The sequence below is a fragment of the Phoxinus phoxinus genome (assembly GCF_949152265.1).
Source record: "Phoxinus phoxinus genome assembly, chromosome: 2".
Lineage (NCBI taxonomy): Eukaryota > Metazoa > Chordata > Actinopteri > Cypriniformes > Leuciscidae > Phoxinus > Phoxinus phoxinus.
Window position 1 is genome coordinate 1,217,314 of NC_136877.1, and position 27,458 is coordinate 1,244,771.

General features: G+C 39.3%; 1 protein-coding gene across 11 annotated transcripts in view; it reads right to left on the bottom strand.

The window, feature by feature from the left end:
* Window positions 1-337: 337 nt before the first annotated feature.
* camk2d1 (calcium/calmodulin-dependent protein kinase (CaM kinase) II delta 1) overlaps window positions 338-27,458 on the bottom strand; it is a gene marked incomplete at its 3' end in the record, with an annotated part of 78,719 nt that continues 51,598 nt past the window's right edge. For 3 of the 11 annotated variants that reach the window (XM_079605436.1, XM_079605439.1, XM_079605432.1), the window contains 7 exons: window positions 26,156-26,198; window positions 24,535-24,569; window positions 11,480-11,528; window positions 4,330-4,405; window positions 4,159-4,253; window positions 3,441-3,669; window positions 338-1,355 (listed from right to left, as the gene is read on the bottom strand). In XM_079605436.1, the coding sequence (XP_079461562.1) occupies window positions 1,352-1,355; window positions 3,441-3,669; window positions 4,159-4,253; window positions 4,330-4,405; window positions 11,480-11,528; window positions 24,535-24,569; window positions 26,156-26,198 (531 nt within the window). Of the gene's footprint in view, window positions 1,356-3,436; window positions 3,670-4,158; window positions 4,254-4,329; window positions 4,406-7,304; window positions 7,599-11,479; window positions 11,529-12,797; window positions 12,843-17,822; window positions 17,877-24,534; window positions 24,570-26,155; window positions 26,199-27,458 lie in introns of those variants that run through there. The other 8 variants (XM_079605431.1, XM_079605437.1, XM_079605434.1 and 5 more) reach the window with 5 other exon arrangements.

A 27,458-nucleotide genomic window follows, 5' to 3' on the forward strand; every position in this document is an offset into this window, starting at 1 on the left:
ATAAATAATAATAAAGTGTACGTTTAACAAACGGTTTCATTCTCGATATCTGATGTTGTTGTTAATCAGCAGATATTACACAAATATTCTGTTACATTACTAATTGTACATTACAGTAACCAATCGCTATACAAACATTTAACTGGATCTGCAAAGTTGTCTAAATCATCGAATGAAGTTCTGGTTATGTCTCTGTAAGAATCAATAAGGCTTAACATTGATGAAATATTAGCATAACTATAACTATTGCAAGTTCTTCCACAGTTTGATGAAGATTAGATGAAATTAATTGGTCATGACGAGCATAATATCAAAATAATGTCAATACAAGCATTTTGCAGAAATCACACATTTTATTAGACACTTTAAAGTATTTAGAAATCTATCAAGTCCTCCAGTAATATTATGATATAATGTTGTAAAATGAGGAAACTAAAGCTATATTATTATATGTGTATCACGTCAGCATTGCAAAGAAGATTTGGCTATCCTGTCCGAACAGAGTCTCGTGTGCAGAGCGAGAGGAAGGTGATGAGTGATGAAGAGTCCCGTGAGAACCCGATAAAAGCTAACACAACCAATCAGAGTTTCACATCCGAGCGTGTCTGGTGTAGTATTAGTGTGTGTTACATTCAGTTTTATGAGATATGCATGACAATGAAATCAAAATAAAACTCTAAACCTTTCCACTTTATCAACAATAAACTATTAATACTCCAGAGTGTAAAGCAGAAATAGCACTTCACATAACGTCACCAAATGTACATCACTAAAACCCGTACGCAAGCTCATATTTGTCATTTGAAGAAATATGTAAATTATCTGCCATTTTGAATTTGTCTTTAATGACAAATTTGATTAAAACTAGTAGTCAAGTCGATTAATCGCGATTAATCACGTCTAACAGAAAAGTTTATACATGTGTGTGTGTGTTTATACTGTATACACACACACACACACACACACACACACACAATTAGTATATTTACAAAGGTTTCTGTTAGATGCGATTAATCGGTTTGACAGCATTAATTAAAACCAAATAAACTTGAATAATTATATTCTGATATACAGTACCTGTTCCCCAACACCACAGATTACTAACACACGTCTCCATATATTTCGAGTTATACAAAAAAATTGTTTAAAAAAGTTTAGAGTACGAAGTAAGAACATGCTCTTCACAGATGAGTACAGCACACTCATACATGTCATGTACTCGCATACACATCCTGATATGAAATGAGTCCGCGCTGTTGTTCCAGAAGTCCAGCGGTGAATGTAAACAAGACTCGTACAGTAGACGAACTGAAGACTGCGCGGCGGACTCCGCTGTGAGCCGGAGGACATGTTAGCTGGAAGAGGAAGAAGTATTGTTAGATTCACACGAGCGCTGCACGATTAATCGCAGTTTACATGGAATCGCACTTTGGCTTATCGCGATTATGAATGGTTATGAAATCTTGTCAAACAAAAGACATTTAATAACACACTCCAGACTCACTTTATAACGACAGTTGAGCTCCTCCCTCTGTGAGTGTGTGTGTGTGAGAGAGTGTGAGTGTGTGTTTGTGTGTGTGTGAGAGTGTGTGTGTGTGAGTGTGCGTGAGTGTGTGTGTGTGTGTGTGTGAGTGTGTGTGTGTGTGAGTGTGACAGTTGAGCTCCTCCCTCTGTGAGTGTGTGTGTGTGAGAGAGTGTGAGTGTGTGTTTGTGTGTGTGTGAGAGTGTGTGTGTGTGAGTGTGCGTGAGTGTGTGTGTGTGTGTGTGAGTGTGTGTGTGTGAGTGTGACAGTTGAGCTCCTCCTTCTGTGTGTGTGTGTGAGAGAGTGTGAGTGTGTGTGTGTGAGTGTGTGTGTGTGAGTGTGCGTGAGTGTGTGTGTGTGTGTGAGTGTGTGTGTGTGAGTGTGACAGTTGAGCTCCTCCTTCTGTGTGTGTGTGTGTGTGTGTGTGTATGTGTGTGAGAGAGTGTGTGTGTGTGTGTGTGTGTGTGTGAGTGAGTGAGTGAGACAGTTGAGCTCCTCCTTCTGTGTGTGTGTGTGTGTGTGTGTGTGAGTGAGTGAGTGAGTGAGATAGTTGAGCTCCTCCTGTGTGTATGTGTGTGTGTGTGTGTGTGAGAGTGAGACAGTTGAGCTCATCCTTCTGTGTGTGTGTGTGTGTGTGTGTGTGTGTGTGTGGGGGGGGGGTGTGTGTGTGTGTGTGAGTGAGTGAGTGTGTGTGTGTGTGTGTGTGAGAGAGAGAGGTTGAGACAGTTGAGCTCCTCCTTCTGTGTGTGTGTGTGAGACGCCCTCTGGTGTTCAGAGGGATATGTGGTGTGTGTGTGTGTGTGTGTGTGTGTGTGTGTGAGACGCCCTCTGGTGTTCATAGGGATATGTGGCGTGTGTGTGTGTGTGTGTTTGTGTGTGAGACGCCCTCTGGTGTTCAGAGGGATATGTGGCGTGTGTGTGTGGGTGTGTGTGTGTATGTATGTGTGTGTGTGTGTGTGTGTGTGTGTGAGACGCCCTCTGGTGTTCATAGGGATATGTGGCGTGTGTTTGTGTGTGTGTATTAGAGGATGGATACCCAACCGAGCCCGACGGCACCCGCCGGTACCCGACGGGCCGGGCCGGGTTCGGACAGATATTTAGAAATGATGTTCGGGTTCGGGTCGGGCTCGGTCACATCAGCGCGATAAGGCATTGAACATTTTAAATTTAAAACAGCTTATGTAGGTAGCCGATGTGCCTGATGCTTTCACTTGATGCAAACGCTCGTTTTTGTGATTAAAATACATGTAAAATATTACCATCCGTCTTCCTGTGTGCGGACATGTGTTTATGTAGCCGTGACAACGAAACACGTGTATAATGTGCGCGCGCCAGGTGTTAAGAGCGCTTGTTGCTCCGCGCGCTGATGCGCTCATCCGGTTTACATTTCCGATTGCCTTCCTACAGTTGCTTAATAAAAGCGGCTTTCCACACAAACAAACGTACAATTGTCATTAGTATGAGAAAAAAATGGGATTTTAACTGCCGGTCTCGGGTCGGGCTCGAACATAATTATCTTTATGCCTGTCGGGCTCGGGTCGGGTTCGGTTACTGCTCTGTCGGACGCGGGCCGGGCTCGGACTGAAAAATTCGGCCCGATCCGCACTCTAGTGTGTATGTGTGTGTGTGTGTGAGTGTGAGACGCCCTCTGGTGTTCAGAGGGATATGTTGTGTGTGTGTGTGTGTGTGTGTGAGAGACGCCCTCTGGTGTTCAGAGGGATATGTTGTGTGTGTGTGTGTGTGTGTGTGTGTGTGTCTTCACTGACAGGCTGCACATATAATAATCAGCCTGTGCCGAATCGCGTGCGTTTGTGATGAACAGTACAGCCGCACTTCACACTAGTGGTCACACACACTCCCAGTCGGGGATCTCGAGACACAAACACAGATGTGTCACAAACACAAACACAGATCTCACTTGTTGGGCACAGTTGGCGAGCCGGAGCGGTGGAAGTGGATGTTCTGCCATTTTCCGTCCCGGCGATGCCAGACTCGCGTTTCCTCCGCCTGCATCGTGCGCGGCGTGTTGTGGACGTCCATGTACTGGGTGAGCCGTATATACGCCACGCACGCGGCGTCCTCGCCGATCAGGTGCACGTGCGGGTTCAGCAGGATGGTGTGGATGGGCTTGTGGCCTTTGGAGAGAGCTAGAGACAGTACAACCATACTTTAGAGAGGATTCAACACCGGTGGCTCACAGATCAGACCGTGTGTTTGCACCGATACATGTGCTCCAGATGTGCTTCTGTTGTTAGCACTTTTGACCCTATACAGCTGATAATGACGTGCATATATACATACATAAACGCTTTATATACCGGTACAATATAGGTCTAAAACCATGAGATCACTCATATCAATGTTATATATCATCATATCGGCCAGCCGTAAAACTTGTGTAGTTTTCTCTCAGTGTTTATTAAACCTCTATAGTGTCATTCAAAGCACTTTTTCCACTGAACAAACTTCTCAGCAATTAGCATATTGTAACCAGCAAGTGTAATAACATCTCAAAGATATTAAAACTCAATGTGTTAGTGTGGACAGAGCGCTCTGTCATCGTTGTGTTTGCTCCATGGAGGAAGTAAAAACACACTTTGAGGTAAATGATTCCTTCAGCATGAAACTTCACGTACAGTTTTCGAAGTAGAACCGGTGGAAATCCGTCCCCTCCACCAGGTTTCCCAACGCTTCAGGCTCAAAAGAAGTCAGTCCAGGGTCACAGATCTTCCTGTGGGATATTAGAGACATATTAAGATATTGTCAACAGAGAGAAAAAGGAAAAGCAATGAAATGAAAACACTCACGTGTATGCCTCGAAATCTCCGTTATTAATGGCTTCGATCAGCAGCTCTGTGATTTTAATGATCTCCTGTTTCCGCACTAAAACACACACACACACACACACACACACACACACACACACACACACACACACACACACACACACACACACACACACACACACACACAAAGAGAGAACAGAAAGTAAAGAACTGTGTAAAACACACTAGTAATCTCATACAGTGCAACTAGGAATGTTCGATTAAACAGTAAATCGCTCTTTTAAATCTGTACCTTTTGACAACCATTTTTTATTGAGATAAAAACAAAAATGTTGAGTTGTAACTTGTTTCGGATATTATTTAGCAATGTTGTTTAGTTCAGGAGCTTCAACTTTCAAACCAAGGACCAGATACTGAATATAAAATTGTTTCCAAACATTTTAAAAGATAATTGCGACTTTTTATCTCACAATTGCGAGTTTACATGATATAGTCGCAATTGTGTGATATAAAGTCAGAATTGCGTGATATAAACATGCGATTCTGATCAAAAAAGGCAGTTTATTTCTCACAACTCTGATTTTACAACTCGCAATTGTGACTATCATAAAAATGTTGGGGGAAAAATCAGAATTGCGAGTTTATTTCTTATAACTTTAATTTTGAGGAAAAAGTCAGAATTGTGAGATGAAGTCACAGATGCCTTTTATTATTTATTCTGTGGCGGAAACAAGCTTCCATAAAACAGAAAGACTTTATATTGTATAAAACCCAGTTTTGCATTTTAAGGATGCCCTGTATAACCATTTTATGATTCTTGCATTGTAAAGCCACTATCAATAATACACTATCAATAATACACTATCAATAATACACTATCAATAATACACTATCAATAATACACTATCAATAATACACTATCAATAATATGCGCGCAAGATTATCAAAATTGGTTTGAGACTCAGAATCAATCCCGAAGCCATTCAGTATTCCCCCATAGTTTTCCACTTTATCCATTAATGTAATATTTACTGTACCTACAGTCAGTGGAAAGCAATCCTGAAATATATGCTTTCATTTACAAGCTTCAAACACACGATCGGCAACCAGATGTTTTTGTGTTTGTGTTATTGTGGCCGATCTCGGTTCTGAACTTGCACACAAACTTGATTTCAATCATTTCCCAAAATGTAATTTGTGTGAAAATATGATTAAGTCTGCAAACATGATGTTAACACAGGCCAGAGAAGATACTGTACCAAACACAGCAAGCTCACAGATTATTCAGTTATTATAAATAAGATGTGTAAGAAAAAAATCCATATTTTAAACTTTATCAACTAAAAATACTTGTCTGTAAACTGGATGGATTGTGGAATTGTGCTTTCTGAAATGAACATCTCTTTGAGTGTGGGGTTATGTGTATCGCCACTAGAGGGCACTAATGCTCCTGAACGTCGTCTGGCACACGCGCTCCTCAAGGGACCCTTCACAGTCAAAATCAGAGACAGAAACAGATGTTTGCGGAGACGCTTCAGTGCTTTACTGACAGCACCAAATGAACACGCATCTCATCAAACTCCAAATAAGAGTGTGGAAAGCTTGTATTCGCTGTGTCCAACCAGGTTCATGAATCATAATAAACTGTATTTCTGTGTTTTCTCCATGGTAATGTGTGCTCGCAGTGACAGATTCTCAGAGAAACTGGCCAGGAAGTCATTCACTTTCCATGAGGCTTCGGTGATTTTACTGATGCAAATGAGAAGAAACACTTGGACAACCAATGGGAGCGCAGACGATCACTGTAGTTGATTGTAAGCAAGATATGTAAGGTAATAATCATAGCTCATAAGGTAATCGCAAAATAGATTTTTGGGTTATACATTATGCACTATTGAATTTACAACCCCTTTCCTCTCTAGAAAGAGGAAAGCTGATAGATTGTCAAAATGGAATGGCATCTTGTTTTGTGGTCACACACACACACACACACACACACACACACACACACACACACACACACACACACACACGATCTTGTGGCCTACTGGTTCAGCCAATCTCAATGGGAAAACTTAACTGTGTTACACGGTGGCGATCTCAAATGAATTCGTACGATGTGAATCGTACAAAAACCTCAATTAATAGAAGAAAAGCATGAAGGTCTACCCCTAATCATACCTGTCAGCAGATCGTATGAAAACGAGAAATTTGCCAACAATTCACCAAAACGTATAATAAGTGCAAACTGGCGTGAGATTGTGTTGGTTAAGCTTTCACTCGCTACGTTTACATGCAACCAAATAATCCGTTAGTATTCGGATTGACGGCTGAATCGGACACAAAATCCTTCATGTAAACGCCTCAGTCGATCCGGTTGAGCTCGGGCCGAATGAAATTTCGATCAGATTGAAAGGGGTTTATTGATTTTCTAGTCCGATCGAGAGAACACATAAACACTTGAATGGTTTAAAAAGCGAAACTGAAAGGACTGCGCGTGTGCGATGATGTAGAAATAGCGTAATGACGTATGACGCGTGGAATGAGCTGTTCTTCCGGTGTCGTATAAATGAGTTTCCCGTCATTCTATAATCCTCTTCCTCTGCGTGTGTGAAGTGGAGCAGGACAACACCTGTGTTAGCTTCAGACTCTCATCCACACACGACTTTTTACTGTGTGATAAATATAAGCACAACTGTTCATATGATCATAGTCTCCAAATTATGACCAGAAACGGATAAATCTTAAGTCTGCTGTTTAAAACAAATAAAGAACCAATGTAGGAGAATGGTTATTATATGCAAACATCGGGAAACTCTGCATATTCCTGCAGTGAGCGCATGTCAAGAAATATATTTGACATGTAAACACTACATTCAGATTCATCAATTAGAATGAATTCAGTTCGATTGAAACAAAAGTTGTGCATGTAAACGTAGCCAGTGTACACCAGTCTATAAGTGTGCGTTGACTCCCGGTCTCCCTCCTTCACTTACACTGGATGGTGACGTGGTTCTGGATTAGCTGAGATCTTTTGGGAGCAGCTTTGGGAATAAAGCACTGGCCACAATCGGCTGTTGAGTTGGCGTAGAGGAACGCCAAAAAGGCAGATAGGAAAACCAGCAGGTATAGAGCCAGGAGGGCTCTGAGAATGAGGTTACAGCAGACTTCTTCAGGACACATATTTGGGAAGAACCAGGAGACGGAGGAAGAGGAAGAGGAAGAGGAAGAACTAGACTCACGGGAATGAGATTGTTCACGCTTGTACATTCTAGTAGACCGGCGGTAAACTGGCCCAGGGATATGGAGGATTTATATATAAGGGAAGAACATCAAGGGCAGGATGGATGGGTTGGCAGATAGATGGATGGATGGGTTGGCAGATCAATGGATGGATGGGTTGGCAGATCAATGGATGGATGGGTTGGCAGATCAATGGATGGATGGGTTGGCAAATCAATGGATGGATGGGTTGGCAGTTCAATGGATGGATGGGTTGGCAAATCAATGGATGGATGGGTTGGCAGATCAATGGATGGATGGGTTGGCAGATCAATGGATGGATGGGTTGGCAGATCAATGGATGGATAGGTTGGCAGATCAATGGATGGATGGGTTGGCAGATCAATGGATGGATGGGTTGGCAAATCAATGGATGGATGGGTTGGCAGTTCAATGGATGGATGGGTTGGCAAATCAATGGATGGATGGGTTGGCAGATCAATGGATGGATGGGTTGGCAGATCAATGGATGGATGGGTTGGCAGATAGATGGATGGATGGGTTGGCAAATCAATGGATGGATGGGTTGGCAGATCAATGGATGGATGGGTTGGCAGTTCAATGGATGGATGGGTTGGCAAATCAATGAATGGATGGGTTGGCAGATAGATGGATGGATGGGTTGGCAGATCGATGGATGGATGGGTTGGCAGATCAATGGATGGATGGGTTGGCAGTTCAATGGATGGATGGGTTGGCAGATCAATGGATGGATGGGTTGGCAGATCAATGGATGGATGGGTTGGCAGATCAATGGATGGATGAGTTGGCAGATAGATGGATGGATGGGTTGGCAGATAGATGGATGGATGGGTTGGCAGATAGATGGATGGATGTGTTGGCAGATCGATGGATGGATGGGTTGGCAGATCAATGGATGGATGGGTTGGCAGTTCAATGGATGGATGGGTTGGCAGATCAATGGATGGATGGGTTGGCAGATCGATGGATGGATGGGTTGGCAGATCAATGGATGGATGGGTTGGCAGATCAATGGATGGATGGGTTGGCAGATAGATGGATGGATGGGTTGGCAGATCAATGGATGGATGGGTTGGCAGATCAATGGATGGATGGGTTGGCAGTTCAATGGATGGATGGGTTGGCAGATCAATGGATGGATGGGTTGGCAGATAGATGGATGGATGGGTTGGCAGATCAATGGATGGATGGGTTGGCAGATCAATGGATGGATGGGTTGGCAGATCAATGGATGGATGGGTTGGCAGATAGATGGATGGATGGGTTGGCAGATAGATGGATGGATGGGTTGGCAGATCAATGGATGGATGGGTTGGCAGTTCAATGGATGGATGGGTTGGCAGATCAATGGATGGATGGGTTGGCAGATAGATGGATGGATGGGTTGGCAGATAGATGGATGGATGGGTTGGCAGATAGATGGATGGATGGGTTGGCAGATAGATGGATGGATGGGTTGGCAGATCAATGGATGGATGGGTTGGCAGATCAATGGATGGATGGGTTGGAAAATCAATGGATGGATGGGTTGGCAGATCAATGGATGGATGGGTTGGCAGATAGATGGATGGATGGGTTGGCAGATCAATGGATGGATGGGTTGGCAGATCAATGGATGGATGGGTTGGCAGATCAATGGATGGATGGGTTGGAAAATCAATGGATGGATGGGTTGGCAGATCAATGGATGGATGGGTTGGCAGATCAATGGATGGATGGGTTGGCAGATAGATGGATGGATGGGTTGGCAGATAGATGGATGGATGGGTTGGCAGATCAATGGATGGATGGGTTGGCAGATAGATGGATGGATGGGTTGGCAGATAGATGGATGGATGGGTTGGCAGATAGATGGATGGATGGGTTGGCAGATCAATGGATGGATGGGTTGGCAGATCAATGGATGGATGGGTTGGCAGATCAACGGATGGATGGGTTGGCAGATAGATGCATGGATGGGTTGGCAGATCAATGGATGGATGGGTTGGCAGATCAATGGATGGATGGGTTGGCAGATCAATGGATGGATGGGTTGGCAGATAGATGGATGGATGGGTTGGCAGTTCAATGGATGGATGGGTTGGCAGATCAACGGATGGATGGGTTGGCAGATAGATGGATGGATGGGTTGGCAGATCAATGGATGGATGGGTTGGCAGATAGATGGATGGATGGGTTGGCAGATCAATGGATGGATGGGTTGGCAGTTCAATGGATGGATGGGTTGGCAGATAGATGGATGGATGGGTTGGCGAATACATTTAGACATGGATTGATAGTGGGAGGGCAAAATGCAAAAAGCAAGGAGGGGGAAATGAGCAGAAATGACATAGAAGATGAATAACAGATTTACACCCCTGAAAACAGACATGAATGAAACAGCAAAGGAATGACAAATGGAACAGAAACATCTCCGTTGTAAATACATTTATCTTTTACACTTATTTAAAGGAATTTAAAAAGATTTGTTCTTCACAGGTTTGACATCGTGGCGTTTCGTTCAGAGGACACGCAAGAGCCAATGCCAACTTTTACTGTCCGTTTCAGAGCTTTGGTGGAATTTTACAATAGTGATTTATTTTTTGGATCCACATGGACATATTTTTTTGGAGTGGTGATAATTTCTGCATAGGTTTCACTTAGGTTTAACGTGTGCATTATTCATGAAAGAAGCGATTACATTATTGCTCTACAAGTATTTTATTTTGGTAATGAACATGGTCAGTTCACAAAATGAGAGAGCTGTTCAGATTTGTTATTTTTTTTTAAAGATTAAAAAGTGGGGATTTGCATGTACAAAAAAAAAAAAAACGTATTTAAGCAAAATATTTATTTATTTCTCTGTGGTGAAATATGACAAGTTCTTGACCGGTGTAATGAGATTCACTCTTATACGACTCGAAGGGCCAGATTTACTAACAGCTTGCTCCAGCGCAAACACTCTTTTGGTGTTAAAAAAAAACTACTGTCAGGATTTACTAAAGACACGCAGTGAGAAATAAGAGCGCAGGGTTATTTCTGCGGCTGATCTCATTGCATATGCATTTGTAGGAGTTTCCCTTTCAGACAGTATTTATAGCAGGAAAGTATTTCAATTATTTTAAATTATTTAAAGTATTTTACTGGTGTTTGCGCCATTATTTACCTCCCAAAAAAGCATTAAACCAGACGCGATCTGCGCTGCTCTTGGGAGATTGTGTTGGTCATTATGGAAATGAAATCTGGCCCTTGGTGTTTAGAATCAACTGAAAATACCATTAAATATCATGACACAAACGCACGCACACACACACACACACACACACACACACACACACACACACACACACACACACACACACACACACACACACACACACACACACACACACAAGTCACATGACCACCTGCATTTATATCACACAACCTAATCTACAGATATTTACACAAGGGACACAACCGTTGTTCAAGCTGCAAAGCTCACGATAGCAAAAAAGAGGAATAGAAAGTTAGAAGGCATGTAGAAGAAAGCTTGAAATATAAAGCTTCATCTCCACAGATATTCACCAACCGTAAATTATAGAGTATAGAGGTGCGCCGAACTAATGATACATGCAGGAAACCGGTGATCAGATTCTGTATGTTTCCAGTTTTACAGCATGACGGTATATAAGAAGAGTAGAGGCTGCATTCAACATTATTGTCTGAGAGCAATCTTTAAGAATCTGTCTAATAATGACTAATAATCTGTCTAATAATGGACTATAATCTCAAACTCGTAGCAGAAGAAATGGAAGGAAATCAGCAGTCTTTTTTTAAAATGAAATATTGAAGCAAAAATGTCAATGTTTCAGAATGAGTCTTCTACTGTTCACTAAAGAGGTGAATATGAATATGAAGGTAAAAGCTGATCTGAAGTTCACTGTACCTTTAATGTCCTCATCTTCAATTGTGGTGTTGGCACTTTCGGATGATTCCTGAGAGAGAACAAACAAATGAATGAAGGTTTAAATGATAAAGATATAGAAATAAATAAGCTCATGTTAAATGAAAAGTAATAACAGCCAGAGAAATTAATAACCCCCTTTCAAAACCGCGTTCCACATTGGAGTATCAATGACTTGATATGTTTTATTATAATTGATCTGAACAGAAAGTATGTATATTGTGATGACATTTGGAGATTATGTGTTTGTGTATTTCATATAGTGAACTGAACTGAGACACACACTTGAAGACCGCAGTTGAAACACACACACACACACACACACACACACACACACACACACACACACACACACACACACACACACACACACACACACACACACACACACACACACACACACACACACACACACACACACACACACACACACACACACACACATATGGACACACACATTCAGTGACACAGTGAATTGTTTGAAAATTTCTGGATTTCTGCATTTATTACTTATTAAATGTGGTCTTAACTGAGCGCGTGTCCTGTTTACACCTGGTATTAAGGTGCGTTTTGTTTTATTCATTAATTTGGACTATTATGAAAGCAGGACATCTGTGCAAGAATCTTCTGTAACATTATAAATCTCTTTACTGTCACTTTGTATCAATTTAATGCATCCTTGCTGAATAAAATTATTCATTTCTTTCTTTTCTTTCCAAAAAATAAAAAATAAAACTTCTTATTGGCCCCAAACTTTTGAACGATAGTGTTTAATACTACGCAAGCTTTCTATTTCAGATTAATGCTGTTCTTTTGAACTTTATATTCATCAAATAATCCTGAATAAAACTGTTTTCAGCACTGATAATAATCATAAATGTTTCATCACATTATACTGATTTCTGAAGGATCATGTGTAATGATGAGTAAATTATTATTGTAATGAGTAATGATGCTGAAAATTCAGCTTTGATAACAGTAATAAATTACATTTTAAAATATATTCAAATAGAAAAAAGTTATTTTAAATTGTAATAATATTTCACAATATTGCTGTGTTTTTTTTATTAAATAAATGCAGCCTTGGTGAGCAGAAGAGACTTATTTTGAAAATATAAAAAAAAATCTTAGCAATCCCAAACTTTTGAACAGCAGTGTATATATATATATATAATTAACTTTAAAACGGAATCATGTTTATTGACAGCCATCGTCTGACTGTGATACTAGACAACATTCATCAGACGCAATAAGCCACCTTTATAGCCCTTTTATGTTAGTATTTGAAGATCATTAATACCTTGTTTCCATCAGTGGGATTGTGGATTACAGTAGTTTGAGGCTCCTGATAGAGAAGAAGTGCACAGAGAGAGAAAGGAGGATAACACAGAATAAAGAGATCAGAGTCAGTGGCAGAGAGATGAAGAGTTAAAGGACACCAAGCCTCACAGATAAACGATATATGTGGAAATATCTATATCTATAGAAATATGCTACAAAATATGGCCTGAAACGTTTTAAACAAATGGCACTTAACCTTTAGAAAAGGCCAAACAAAGAGCAGTTCGGATACAGGGTTGTTCTTACAATATTATTTGCCGTTAACAAAAACATGATCAAAATCTGTGCAAATTGAATGACATTATTTACTTGCCAGCTGATTATGCTTCATATGAGTTACAATGTAAATGGATTATAATGTGGGACACGGCTCATTTAAAAAAAAAAGTAGATTTATTCTGTTAAAACTATCTATACTTCATGCTGTATTATGGTAGATGATTTATACCTAAGATAATGCTGTAATGTTTAAACATGAGGCGTCAAAGTAGGGCTGTAACCGATTAATCGCGATTAATCGAATCCAAAATAAAAGTTTGTGTTTACATAATATATGTGTGTGTATTGTGTATAATTATTTTGTACATATAAATACACACACATGCATGTATGTATTTAAGCAAAAAAAATTATTTATACATACAATAGTTCTATTTATATATAATATAAATCATATAAAAAAATATATTCAGTATATAAATGCTAATATTTCTCAAATATATACATGCATGTGTGTGTATTTATACAAAATAATTATACACAATACACACACATATATTCTAAACACAAACTTTTATTTTGGATTTGATTAATCGCGATTAATTTTTTACAGCCCTACGTCAAAGTGCACCATATTCACAGAAAGTGTTTACATCAGCAGAAGTAATGAGCAGAAATATAAAAAATGACGTTCACAAAAGCAATAATTCAATAATTGAAGTCAGGTTCATCCTTAATTCAAGATTCTGACCTGTAGTCCATCAACTGCTCATTTATGGATATTACAATTGTTAGATAGTATAAAGTAACTTTCTCTAACAGAGCTTGGTGAACTTTAGGAAGGAAGAAGTGAAGTGGTTGAGACAGTTAGTCATGTAATTGTGAGATGAGAATATGGATAATTAATACAGAACATCTTCACTACAGGATACTCAGCAGTAAATCGGATTAAAAGTGAATTAACTAAATCGTTAAAATTACTAAGTTGAAAAGACACAATTTTGTTGTGTTTTGATTATTAAGATTCTCATTTTTATCACAATCATGTTGAAGCAACAGAAGCGTAACAGAAGTGAGAACGCCAGGTTTTGATTGAAAGGCAAGCTGTGTGTTTGTGCAGAGTTTTGAAAATACCAAAGTGTAAAAATAGACTGTAAAGTAGGGGCCAAAATACAGTGTTGGAATGAAGAAATGTTCCGTACTGATGCTTTAGACTAGGGTTTTTTATCCATATTTGTGTTGTCCTTTGGGTTAGAGTTAAAGAAAATATCTGTAAACTTAGCAGATAATGAATGGCAGAACATTACCAATACCTTCCACTGATTCCCTCTCATCCACTGATACAAAGGTAGACTGATATAACTCATATCTCAGTCAAAACTATTGGATAATCTTGACTGGATTTATGTTACTCATTCTTAGCTTTCAACTATGCTTTTGATGTTACTAGCTTGTGCTTAAATTACATTCGATTTGTAGACAAATATGAATTGTGCCAGTACATAAATTCCTTTAGAAACCCATTATTGTAATTGAGTTCATGAGGGAAACACAGGCGTCCAGATTTCATGTTTAAAAGCGTCCCAGGATGCACCTTGAGAAGCAGTTTGAGAAAAGAACAGACAGAGATTTGAGGACTTCACTATTATAAAATGAGGTTCTATTTTAGTAAATGTGACCCAGACAGCAACATAGTGTCGGCCCAGATCCGGCCCACATTGGGGCCGTGTTGAATCCACGTGTACCAGATCTGGGCCGACACTATGTCCTATATGAGTGTTTCTTGCCTAAGCGACTAAGATCTTCTGCGTGATCGCTAGAAAGCCAACTCCCACATCTATACAATGTTCTGGTGTTGCTATAAGGTTGCTAGGGTCCTCAAAATGGTTGCTAGGGTCCTCAAAATGGTTGCTAGGGTCCTCAAAATGGTTGCTAGGGTCCTCAAATGGTTGCTAGGGTGCGGATAGGCCAGGGTGATACTTATTGGGCAGTCTGAGTCAAACGAGCCTACCCTCATCTCTTAATGTTGTCCTGATCCAAAGATATCTCAGACAGCAACATAGTGTCGGCCGGTTCTCCACATGGCCGGTTCTGGGCCGACACTATGTTGCTGTCTAGGATGGCTCATTCGATTTACTATGCGGTTGCTAGGATGCTCTAAATGGTTACTAGGGCGTGGCTAGATATTTTTCAGGATGATACCTAAAGTCTACTGACAGCTGGGTTGAAAGAGACAACCCCGTGTCTCTACAATGTTCTGGTCCAGAGATATCCATCTCATACTTATTCAATGGGAGTCTATGGGGTGGTTTCTAGGGTGCTGAAACTGGTTGCAATGGCATGGCTTGGAAGTTGAAATGTCCACATTTATTGGCTTCTTGCCAGGCTGAGTGACATAAGCTCACTCCCAAGTCTCTACAACCTTCTGAAGCGGAGATATGCAGAAGCACATTAGAGTGCGGATCGGGCCGACTTTTTCAGTCCGAGCCCGGCCCGCGTCCGACAGAGCAGTAACCGAACCCGACCCGAGCCCGACAGGCATAAAGATATTTATGTTCGAGCCCGACCCGAGCCCGACAGTTAAAATCCCATTTTTTTCTCATACTAATGACAATTGTACGTTTGTTTGTGTGGAAAGCCCGCTTTTATTAAGCAACTGTAGGAAGGCAATCGGAAATGTCAACAGGACAAGCGCATCAGCGCGCGGAGCAACAAACGCTCTTAACACAGGCGCGCGCACATTATGCACGCGTTTCGTTGTCACGGCTACATAAACAAATGTCCGCACACAGGAAGACGGATGGTAATATTTTACATGTATTTTAATCACAAAAACGAACGTTTGCATCAAGTGAAAGCATCAGGCACATCGGCTACCTACATAAGCTGTTTTAAATTTAAAATGTTCAATGCCTTATCGCGCTGATGTGACCGAGCCCGACCCGAACCCGAACATCATTTATAAATATCTGTCCGAACCCGGCCCGGCCCGTCGGGCTCGGGTCGGGTATCCATCCTCTAAAGCACATCCCTGCAGTACACGAGATCCAGAGGGGCGGAGTTAGATCCAGATCTAAGGGGTGGAGTTATATCCAGATCTAAGGGGTGGAGTTATATCCAGATCTAAGGGGTGGAGATTGGCAGGTTTAGGGATCAGGGGGTGGAGATTGGCAGGTTTAGGGATCGGTGGGGGTGGAGATTGGCAGGTATAGGGATGGGTTTAGGGATCAGGGGTTGGAGATTGGCAGGTTTAGGGATGGGTTTAGGGATCAGGGGGTGGAGATTGGCAGGTTTAGGGATGGGTTTAGGGATCAGGGGGTGGAGATTGGCAGGTATAGGGATGGGTTTAGGGATCAGGGGGTGGAGATTGGCAGGTTTAGAGATCAGGAGGTGGAGATGGGTAGGTTTCGGTATATGTAAGGTGGGAGGAGTTGGATCTGGATTCAACTCCACCCCCTAGATTTTGTGTTATGCAGTGAGGACCATTTCGAGATATGATGTCACAAAGTTCTGTCGAATGTTAAATCTATGGGATTTTTCGACCACTGGATGAAAATCTTATGCCTGATCGCTTATAAAACTCATAATCTCATTTCATATCATAACTGATATCATGTTGTCCTCGATAAGCGGCATAATTTGACAGCTCACGGGATGAGTTATGTGCCGAAATTTGTAAGGAAGGAAGAAGAAGAATTGGTATTTGCTTCACAAGCACCACTAATGATAAGAATAATACATTCGTAATAATAATGAATAAGTTAGTACGTGTGAAAAAGTTTAACTGATAGTGTGGGAAATGTCTAGAACACAACACTCATCTATGAGTCCAGCATTTATCAATACCTGTCTTCACGCTCTCAACATGTATCTTCAGTGATGCGTGTTGTGAAAACATGGTTAGTTCATGTATGCAGTAGGAGAGAATCCTCAGTTAGCAAACACACGAGTGCCGGACACACGCTACATGGAGACCCTTAAGCACCATATAAAAAGGAACCTCCCAAAATCTTAAGAACATAAAAATGTTCAAAACCCTTACGAAACCCCGTAATAAATTATTAGTACGTCAAATTCATGAACAGGTGGAGAAAACCCATGCATGTTGCATTCAAACATTTCAAAAGTACTCAAGTCCACTGTACACATGTATGTCATGGCAATTGTTACGATTGCTTGACATATTAAATAGGCCACACTTGAAATCAAAAATAAATGGAACAATACATAGTCGCACTTTCAGAAGGCATTCGTAATTATTTGACTGACTGCATTATCTTAAAGTCCCCCTGTGGTGTAAATCCAGCGTTTAATGTTGTTTATGTGTCTATGTGGTGTTTTTAATCTGCTTTAACACACACCATGTGTAAGTTCATAAGTGGACAGCATTGCTGAGTATTTTCTGCTTAAAACTGCAGTGAACCAAAGACAGTCTCAAAAACACGGTTTGAAATCGCTGGTGTTTCTGACGTCACAAACTACCTTGTAACCAATCAGATCAACGTGTGATCGTCAACCAGTGGATCTCTGAGTGAGGGAGTGAGTGGAGGCGGGTCTCATTTGCATATTCATAGAACCGCGCATACTAAATGAGGCAAGGGTGTCGAGTTACATTGACTACAGGGGGACTTTAATGCAGGATCTTACACAAGTGAGCGTGAATTGAACAGAGAAAGGCAGTTCTAACAAAGAAAAAAGGTAACATTAAAAATGAGAAATGTGAAGCCAATGAGAAGAAAAAGCATCTGACAAACAGACAAAGTACCAGAGCAGGAGAGGGATCTTTAGGGCTGCTGATTACGCTGGCTTTGTTGTCGATCTACAGGTGGACAGGGGCAGACAAGCAAAGCTTTAGACCAGCAAATCATTGAAATTACACAGCTTGCATTACCTGGATGTTGAAGGAATAGTTAATTAGCATATTTATCAATATGACAACAATTAACTATTCCTCAACTACAGCAAAATGGACTGTCAAATAACCAGATGGCAACTGTCTTTTATGCAAAAGGGCATTTTACACAATGCACAATCTTCTGACTGAATTATGCTGCGTAAACCAGAATTATTTAAAAGCCACAAAAGTTTATCAGGCATACATGTATGACTCTGAGAACAAAAAGAAGAAAAAGAAAAGGACTCCTAAGAGAATAATCCTGTAGATGAGTTTCATGTACAGGTAATTCACGGGATCATTAAATAGCATGAGGCAGAAAAGACTTTTCAATGGCATCAAATGATGCCTCTCTTCCCTTTAGGCACTTTTTCTTTGACTATACATGTGTTTTTAAGACAAACAGCCCAATTAAATACAAAGAGTGTTCCCTACAGAGACTGGAATCAAACTGAATTGAAGGTAATCCTGAATATAATATTTCAGCTTCAGTAATAATCATGTCAATGCTTGTTTCATTCTTGTTATGCTAATTAAAGTGCCCCTATTATGCTGTCGGGATCAATGTAAAAAAAAAAAAAAAAAAAAAAAACATCAGAAAAACACAGAGGATTTGAAGCAGACATGTCATACATTTTGCAGGCATTATGCTTGGATCCTTATGATGTTAAAACATGGATGTTCTGCATAGTTATAGGCCAAATATTAATGAAAACTAAACATCATCCCTAAACCACTTTTTAACACTTTTTGCATTCAAAACCGTCAATCTTCTTGTTATGTGTCATTGGATACAAATATGTTTATAACATTTCAGGTTGAGCTGTTATAACTTGCAATGTTTTCAAGTAAAATACACAGTTTAACTAAATAAATGAAGGACAGGCTCATATACACATATGCAAAAGTTTGCAGTCTACATCTAAACACAGAACTACAGCGAAGAGAACTACAAAACTGGTAACTAGAGAATTTTGTGAATAATGATATTGTTATAACCAGCACATCGCAAACTCTGCAGAGTTAGACTTCCTTTTCTGCAGTTAGGTGCAGTAAGACATACAAATTAAACCTTATTATAGCCATGCTACCAGATAATGATGCATTTCTCATTGTGCCAATGCTACTGCATAATTGACTGAAATGGAGCAAAACATCTAGCAACAATAATCTTATTATCCTCTCATTCATGAAAAGGAAAGATATACATATACAAGCACAATAGGAAAAACATGTTATAAACAAAGCTCTGCTACTTCCCTTTCAAAGTTGTAGACAAGTAAGTTTAGGGTAGGGATAGGTATGGACAGGTAGGTTTAGGGTAGGGATGGGTATGGACAGGTAGGTTTAGGGTAGGGATAGGTATAGAGAGGTAAGTTTAGGGTAGGGATAGGTATGGACAGGTAGGTTTAGGGTAGGGATGGGTATGGACAGGTAGGTTTAGGGTAGGGATACGTATAGAGAGGTAGGTTTAGGGCAGGTATAGGTATGGAAAGGTAAGTTTAGGGCAGGGATAGGTATGGACAGGTAGGTTTGGGGTAGGGATTGGTATGGACAGGTAGGTTTAGGGTAGGTATAGGTATAGGTATAGAGAGGTAAGTTTAGGGTAGGGATGGGTATGTACAGGTAGGTTTAGGGTAGGGATAGGTATGGACATGTAAGTTTAGGGAAGGGATAGGTATGGAGATGTAGGTTTATGGCAGGGATAGGTATGGACAGGTAAGTTTAGGGCAGGGATAGGTATAGAGATGTAGGTTTATGGCAGGGATAGGTATGGACAGGTAGGTTTAGGGTAGGGATACGTACGTTTAGGGTAGGGATGGGTATGGACAGGTATGTTTAGGGTAGAGATAGGTATGGATAGGTATGTTTAGGGTAGGGATAGGTATGGTAGGAATAGGTATGGAGAGGTAGGTTTAGGGTAGGGATAGGTATGGACAGGTAGGTTTAGGGTAGGGATGGGTATGGACAGGTAGGTTTAGGGTAGGGATAGGTATGGACAGGTAGGTTTAGGGTAGGGATAGGTATGTTTAGGGTAGGGATAGGTATGGTAGGGATAGGTATGGACAGGTAAGTTTAGGGTAGGGATAGGTATGGACAGGTATGTTTAGGGTAGGGATAGGTATGGTAGGGATAGGTATGGACAGGTAAGTTTAGGGTAGGGATAGGTATGGACAGGTATGTTTAGGGTAGGAATAGGTATGGACAGGTAAGTTTAGGGTAGGGATGGGTATGGACAGGTATGTTTAGGGTAGGGATGGGTATGGACAGGTATGTTCAGGGTAGGAATAGGTATGGACAGGTAAGTTTAGGGTAGGGATAGGTATGGACAGGTAGGTTTAGGGTAGGGATAGGTATGGACAGGTAAGTTAAGGGTAGGGATAGGTATGGACAGGTATGTTTAGGGTAGGGATAGGTATGGACAGGTAAGTTTAGGGTAGGGATGGGTATGGACATGTAGGTTTAGGGTAGGGATAGGTATGGTAGGGATAGGTATGGAGATGTAGGTTTAGGGTAGGGATAGGTATGGACAGGTATGTTTAGGGTAGGGATAGGTATGGTAGGGATAGGTATGGACAGGTAAGTTTAGGGTAGGGATAGGTATGGACAGGTATGTTTAGGGTAGGAATAGGTATGGACAGGTAAGTTTAGGGTAGGGATGGGTATGGACAGGTATGTTTAGGGTAGGGATGGGTATGGACAGGTATGTTCAGGGTAGGAATAGGTATGGACAGGTAAGTTTAGGGTAGGGATAGGTATGGACAGGTAGGTTTAGGGTAGGGATAGGTATGGACAGGTAAGTTAAGGGTAGGGATAGGTATGGACAGGTAAGTTTAGGGTAGGGATAGGTATGGACAAGTAAGTTTAGGGTAGGGATGGGCATGGACATGTAGGTTTAGGGTAGGGATAGGTATGGTAGGGATAGGTATGGAGATGTAGGTTTAGGGTAGGGATAGGTATGGAGAGGTAGGTTTAGGGTAGGGATAGGTATGGTAGGGATAGGTATGGAGAAGTAGGTTCAGGGTAGGGATAGGTATCAATGTTATGGACGCATTTTTCGCTATTGATTTTGTCAATTGGACAGATTTAGCCATTTAAAATAAAACATACCCATTTAATTTTAATCCTTGCTTGCAGTAGACAGTATACAGTAGACATTAATAATACAGCTAACACCTGCCACAGTGATTGACTGAATTATAGGCTGGTAATAATAAGTGATTGACAGCATCGTATGACAGCTTCGGCATGTTTCATTGCGCTTTCACAAATGAAACAATTGAAGCACTGATCAGATTTACACCACTGGCTCAAGTGGTAACTGTACATTTGTAATACCCTCACAGGACAAATCCTTTGTAGTCTCTCAGCCTCCTGTGACTCAGGCAACCTAACTTCAGTCACAGAAAAACCTGGCTGTGAGCAAAATCCATAACGAATGGGCCCTGTAAAGCATTCCTCTTGAGGGATGTCAAAGCCAACAACAAAACTATCTTAAGGGTCGTAATTCTCTCTGAAGCTGACTCGAGTGGTTTGAAAGGGGGTTAACCCTTCTAGAACTACAGATAAGTTCCAGAAGGAACACAAGCAAGATACAAAGGTTTCAGCAGTCTAATCCCACACATGAAACGAGAAACAATTGAATGCCTACCCAAAGAAACAAACTCAACTGGTGCATGTTCAGCAGCAATTGCCTCTAACATACACGTTGTAGTAGTTGTCTTAAAAAACATTGTACAGTCTGCACCTGGCTTAAGACACAGATCATCACAGATATCAGAGGTTTTGAAAGGCACAACCCATGTGTTAGGTGATGTTAGTGTCTATAAGCTAGAGAGAGAGCTGTGGATCTCTGAGTGAGTGAGTGAGTGGAGGCGGGGCTCATTCGCATATTCATAGAACCGCACATACTAAATGAGTCAAGGGTGTCGAGTTACATTCAAGATATTTTAAGGCATGAATAATTTTTTTTCAAGGAAAATACGTTTAAATATGTACTTTTGGTGATTAAAGATGAGTTTTAAGGGATTATTGACTACAGGGGGACTTTAATAATGTGAATACTGAACCAAATAAGCATGTAGACAAAGATGACTGTTTATAAAAAGATATACTGTACATACACACACATATATATATATAAACCCAGTCAAATAAAAAATGCGTCCCCATTGGATCTGACCCTTCACAAACGCTTACTGAAGCCATGACCCAAAAGAGCAGTAATGCGTGCACATGCTCACCCATTAAACACGCTAAGCAAATATGTATGTGCAGTCGCTTCAATGTAAATAATTATGTGTTTATGTGTTTGTACAACAGTGTACGCATGTAAGATACAGTGTTGTGAGAGTTAAGCCCTATTCGGACTAGTTTAACATGGAGAGGTGGCGTGTCAGTAGAGATTACGGTGACTTTTACCTTCAGTAAAAAGGTCCGGAAAAATTACCTCAGGTAATACTAATCCCGAGCGAATAGACCCGCTGTAAATATGTACGTAAATATTCCATAATTTCCTGTTTAAAAGTAGTTTTCTGCGTTTTTTCAAGTATGGAGACCCTTGGAAAAGCATTCAGTTCATTCTAGACGCTGGGACGAGTCTGTGACTAAACTCCAGTGTTTTCCACTCAACATTCAGATCAGAAAGAAGATCGAAAGCACTTGTTAGAGGCACGACACTTCTGTTAGCGTTAGTGCCTATTACCAACACAATCCAATCTGAAGTTAATTAATACATTGTTTGACCGGACATAACTGTTATATATATATATATATATAACTATAGGTTATATGTGTTTGCGCACATGATATCAGGAAGCAGTGTAATACGCACATGATGATAGAATGGTGAAATTTTTTTCTGCTAGTTATTTCTACTAATGTTTGTAACCAGATGCATTTTATATATATTTTTTTATTTTTATTTATGTAATGAGATTTGTTTATGTGTTGTAAACTTTGATGTCAATTGTCTATGTAAACTTAGCTGCCTATCTTGGCCAGGACACTCCCGAAAAAGAGATTTTAATCTCAGTGAGTTTTCTTCCTGGTAAAATAAAGGTTATAATAATTTTACTGAGATCTCTTATCTCGTGTGAAATGGCCATTATTATTACAGACGTCCTGTGATGAAAAGACATTACTCCATCTACCCTTGTAAAGCTAATCCTGACGAATAGGACTTAAGTCATGGTGTTTAGCCATAGCCACAAAACACTGTTGTCATGCAAATTAATGGCCAGAACACACCAGGGGTGGTTGAATATAATTTCACTTTTCTAACTGTAGTTAGTGTGTAATGTTTAGTTAGTGTGTAATGTTTAGTTAGTGTGTAGTGTTGCTGTTTGATCATAAACAACATCTGCAAAATTACAACGCTCAAAGTTCAGAGCAAAGGGAGATATTTGCTTTTACAGAAAAGGACTACAACAAACGGCTGGTAGACTACACGAGCTTCCTCACAGGTTAGTGACATCACCAACCCTAAAATTTGCATAAACCCCGCCCCCGGGAACACGATTTATAGATTATCAAGACAGAATATGCTAATCAATGACTAGAAGATAACTACACATAAGATTCATAAATTCATCAACTAACCAATCAGAAATGTTGTCTACATGTTTTCACTTCTTCTTGACTTCGGTTTGAACAATTTTCAGTGTGTGTGTGTGTGTGTGTGTGTGAGGTAAAAGGACACCAGCTCTTGAAGCTCCGCCCCCTGTGCCGGGAGCAGCAGCTCATTTGCATTTAAAGGAACAGACACAAACGGTGTGTTTTTGCTCACCCTCAAAAAGTGACAACTTTAACATGATATATAAAAATAAAAATAAAATAGTTTGAGCTAAAACTTCACACACACACTCTGGGGACATCAGAGACTTATTTTACATCTTGTAAAAAGGGCATTATACCCAAACCCCTTTAGATGTTTTCTGTTAAAACGGTGTCGTGTTAGCGCCGCTAAGTTAATAACTAATGATCTTTGCAATTGAAGTGAATCAATCAAGACTAACTTTATCTGGATAATAACTTTAATCTAGATCTGCTGTAACGCCTAAACAATCTCTGTTCCTGTAATCTCCCGTTATCACTGTAAAGCTGCTTTGAAACGATCTATATTGTTAAAAGCGTTGTATAAATGAAGATGACTTGACTAGACTTGTGCATTTTAAGGCATTTTAACAGTTTGGTTACTAACTGGCCCAAGTCAACACAGCTCAACCCCGAGTCTCTGTGATGTTAGACGCGGGTCTCTAGATACCGCTCGAGTCTCTCCTTTAGCGGGAGTGCAGGGGTGTAGCAACCGTTATAACTGGCGGACATCGGCCCTTTACTTTGAGAAATTTATTAAATTCTAGCAATATCTCTGTAAAATTATAATTTTATAACCAAACAGAAGCATCAGCTTCTATAAACCTGACCCAAATCAGTTGTAAGTACTATTGGGTGAAATAATACTCACAAATCCAGCTGATAATGTTAATAATGTTTTTACTTTTCAGTCATTCCTACAGACCTTTCAGACAAGACAATACGTCACGAAGTATGTGTCAAAGTTTAATACTTGGGTTTAACTCACCTTAACACCGTCGGGCTTCTTGTATGGATTCTTGCCTGTTGAGTGAAATGAAGAGATGAACAACACAACGAGGGATAAAAAGAGGAGAGGATTAGGGGCAAAATAGTATAAAATAATACAAAATAAGAGTCCTCAGTTTTAATCACTGTGCGTTACGGGTTCATGATCCATTGGCTTCGAAATCAGAACCTCTGAATGAATCGTAATCAAAGATTTGCATAACATAATGAGATATGATTGAGAAGCGTATTAAATATTTATTTGTGTCAGTAGAGTTAAAAAACTGGATTTGTATTGAAAAGGGAAATGCTACTTATGAGACACTTTGTTATAGGGATGCACAATTTGATTAAAAAAAAAGTACATATTGTGATTATCTTGATACATATCGTGATTATCTTGATACATATCGTGATTATTTTGATGCATATTGTGATTATTTTTATACATATCGTGATTATTTTGATGCATATTGTGATTATTTTTATACATATCGTGATTATTTTGATACATATTGTGATTATTTTGATACATATCGTGATTATTTTGATACATATCGTGATTATTTTGATACATATTGTGATTATTTTGATACATATTGTGATTATTTTGATACATATTGTGATTATTTTGATACATATCGTGATTATTTTGATACATATTGTGATTATTTTGATACATAGTGATTATTTTGATACATATCGTGATTATTTTGATACATATCGTGATTATTTTGATACATAATGTGATTATTTTGATACATAGTGATTATTTTGATACATAGTGATTATTTTGATACATAGTGATTATTTTGATACATAGTGATTATTTTGATACATATCGTGATTATTTTGATACATATTGTGATTATTTTGATACATATCGTGATTATTTTGATACATATTGTGATTATTTTGATACATATTGTGATTATTTTGATACATAGTGATTATTTTGATACATATCGTGATTATTTTGATACATATCGTGATTATTTTGATACATAGTGATTATTTTGATACATAGTGATTATTTTGATACATATTGTGATTATTTTGATACATAGTGATTATTTTGATACATATCGTGATTATTTTGATACATATCGTGATTATTTTGATACATATCGTGATTATTTTGATACATATTGTGATTATTTTGATACATAGTGATAATTTTGATACATATCGTGAAATTTTTTATACATATTGTGATTATTTTGATACATATTGATATATATCGTGATTATTTTGATACATATCGTGATTATTTTGATAAATATCGAGATTGCAATTTGAAGCGTGATTTGATATATAATATTGCTGCTGCTTTGATATCAAAAGCTATTAGCACAATAAGGCAAAAGCCACAGAGAAATAACCCATTCGCTTGGAAATATACAGTGCATGCGCATGCACACCTCGATTTTATTTAATTAAATCTAGGACCTTAAATCAACTAATCTTGCAGCCCAACTCCAATGAAAATGTTAAATCTTCTATCATATCTGACACGTTTTACAACTTCTGAAGCATAAAAAGAGCATAACTCCGAATATCTTTACATGATTCAATGAACAAACAACTATAGCAAATGTAAAGTACAGTGAAGAGTTTCTTACTTGAGAAGTTTCGAGTAGCGAGCATGGTGGTGAGGATAGCGCCCTAAAGAGTCCGAGAGAAGAGAGGAAAAGCTCAACGCAACACATTAGCCAACGCTAATCTACATTATTTACCTAATGTTTCTGATCTTTTTATATATGACTATCTTCATAATCTTTCATTAAAATTCAACCCTTGCCCTCTAAACATCTCTTATAGTGACTTTCTTTTCACAATCCTATTCATTTGTAATGGATAACAGCCGACGCCACACTGATTTCTCAATTAATATCCTGATTAGCATGGAAACACATCAGATTATGGAAGCACAATGACTTGCCATTTCAAAATGACTTTAAAGTCTCTTTTAACCTTAACTTAACCCTAACTTTAACTTACAATTAAAGGTGGCACGATGTCAATGTCATGGTATTGTTTGAAGATTAGTCAGCATTAATTATGACTAGATGACTGAAGTGTGATGACAAACTGTGACGTTGGCTTGACCAAAGCCTTGTATAAAAATTTGTAATAACTGTGAAAAGTTTTTCTCAAAGTCAAAATGTTAACTTTTCCAGGACATTGCTAACATGAATTAGCATGTTGCTAGCATGATTACCACAATGCTAGCATGTTTTAACATGTTGCTAACATGATTTAGCACTTTGTTAGCATTTTTCTAACATGATTTAACACATTGTTGGGATATTTTAGCATTTCGCGAGCATTATTTAATATGGTGTTAGCATGTTTCTAGCATGATTTAGCACATTGATAACACGTTTTAACATGTTGCTAACATGATGTATCACATTGCTAACATGTTTTAACATGTTGCTAACATGATTTAGCACTGTGCTATTATGTTGCTAACATGATTTAACACTTTGTTAGCATTTTTCTAACATGATTTAACACATTGTTAGGATATTTTAGCATTTCGCGAGCATTATTTAATATGGTGTTAGCATGTTTCTAGCATGATTTATCACATTGCTAACATGTTTTAACATGTTGCTAACATGATTTAGCACTGTGCTATTATGTTGCTAACATGATTTAGCACTTTGTTAGCATTTTTCTAACATGATTTAACACATTGTTAGGATATTTTAGCATTTCGCGAGCATTATTTAATATGGTGATAGCATGTTGCTAGCATGACTTAGCACATTGATAACACATTTTAACAGGTTGCTAACATAATTTACCACATTGCTATCATGTTTTAACACATTGTTAGGATATTTTAGCCTTTCGCTAACATTTTTTTATATGGTGCTAGCATGATTTAACATGTTTCTTGTATGTTTCTATCATGAA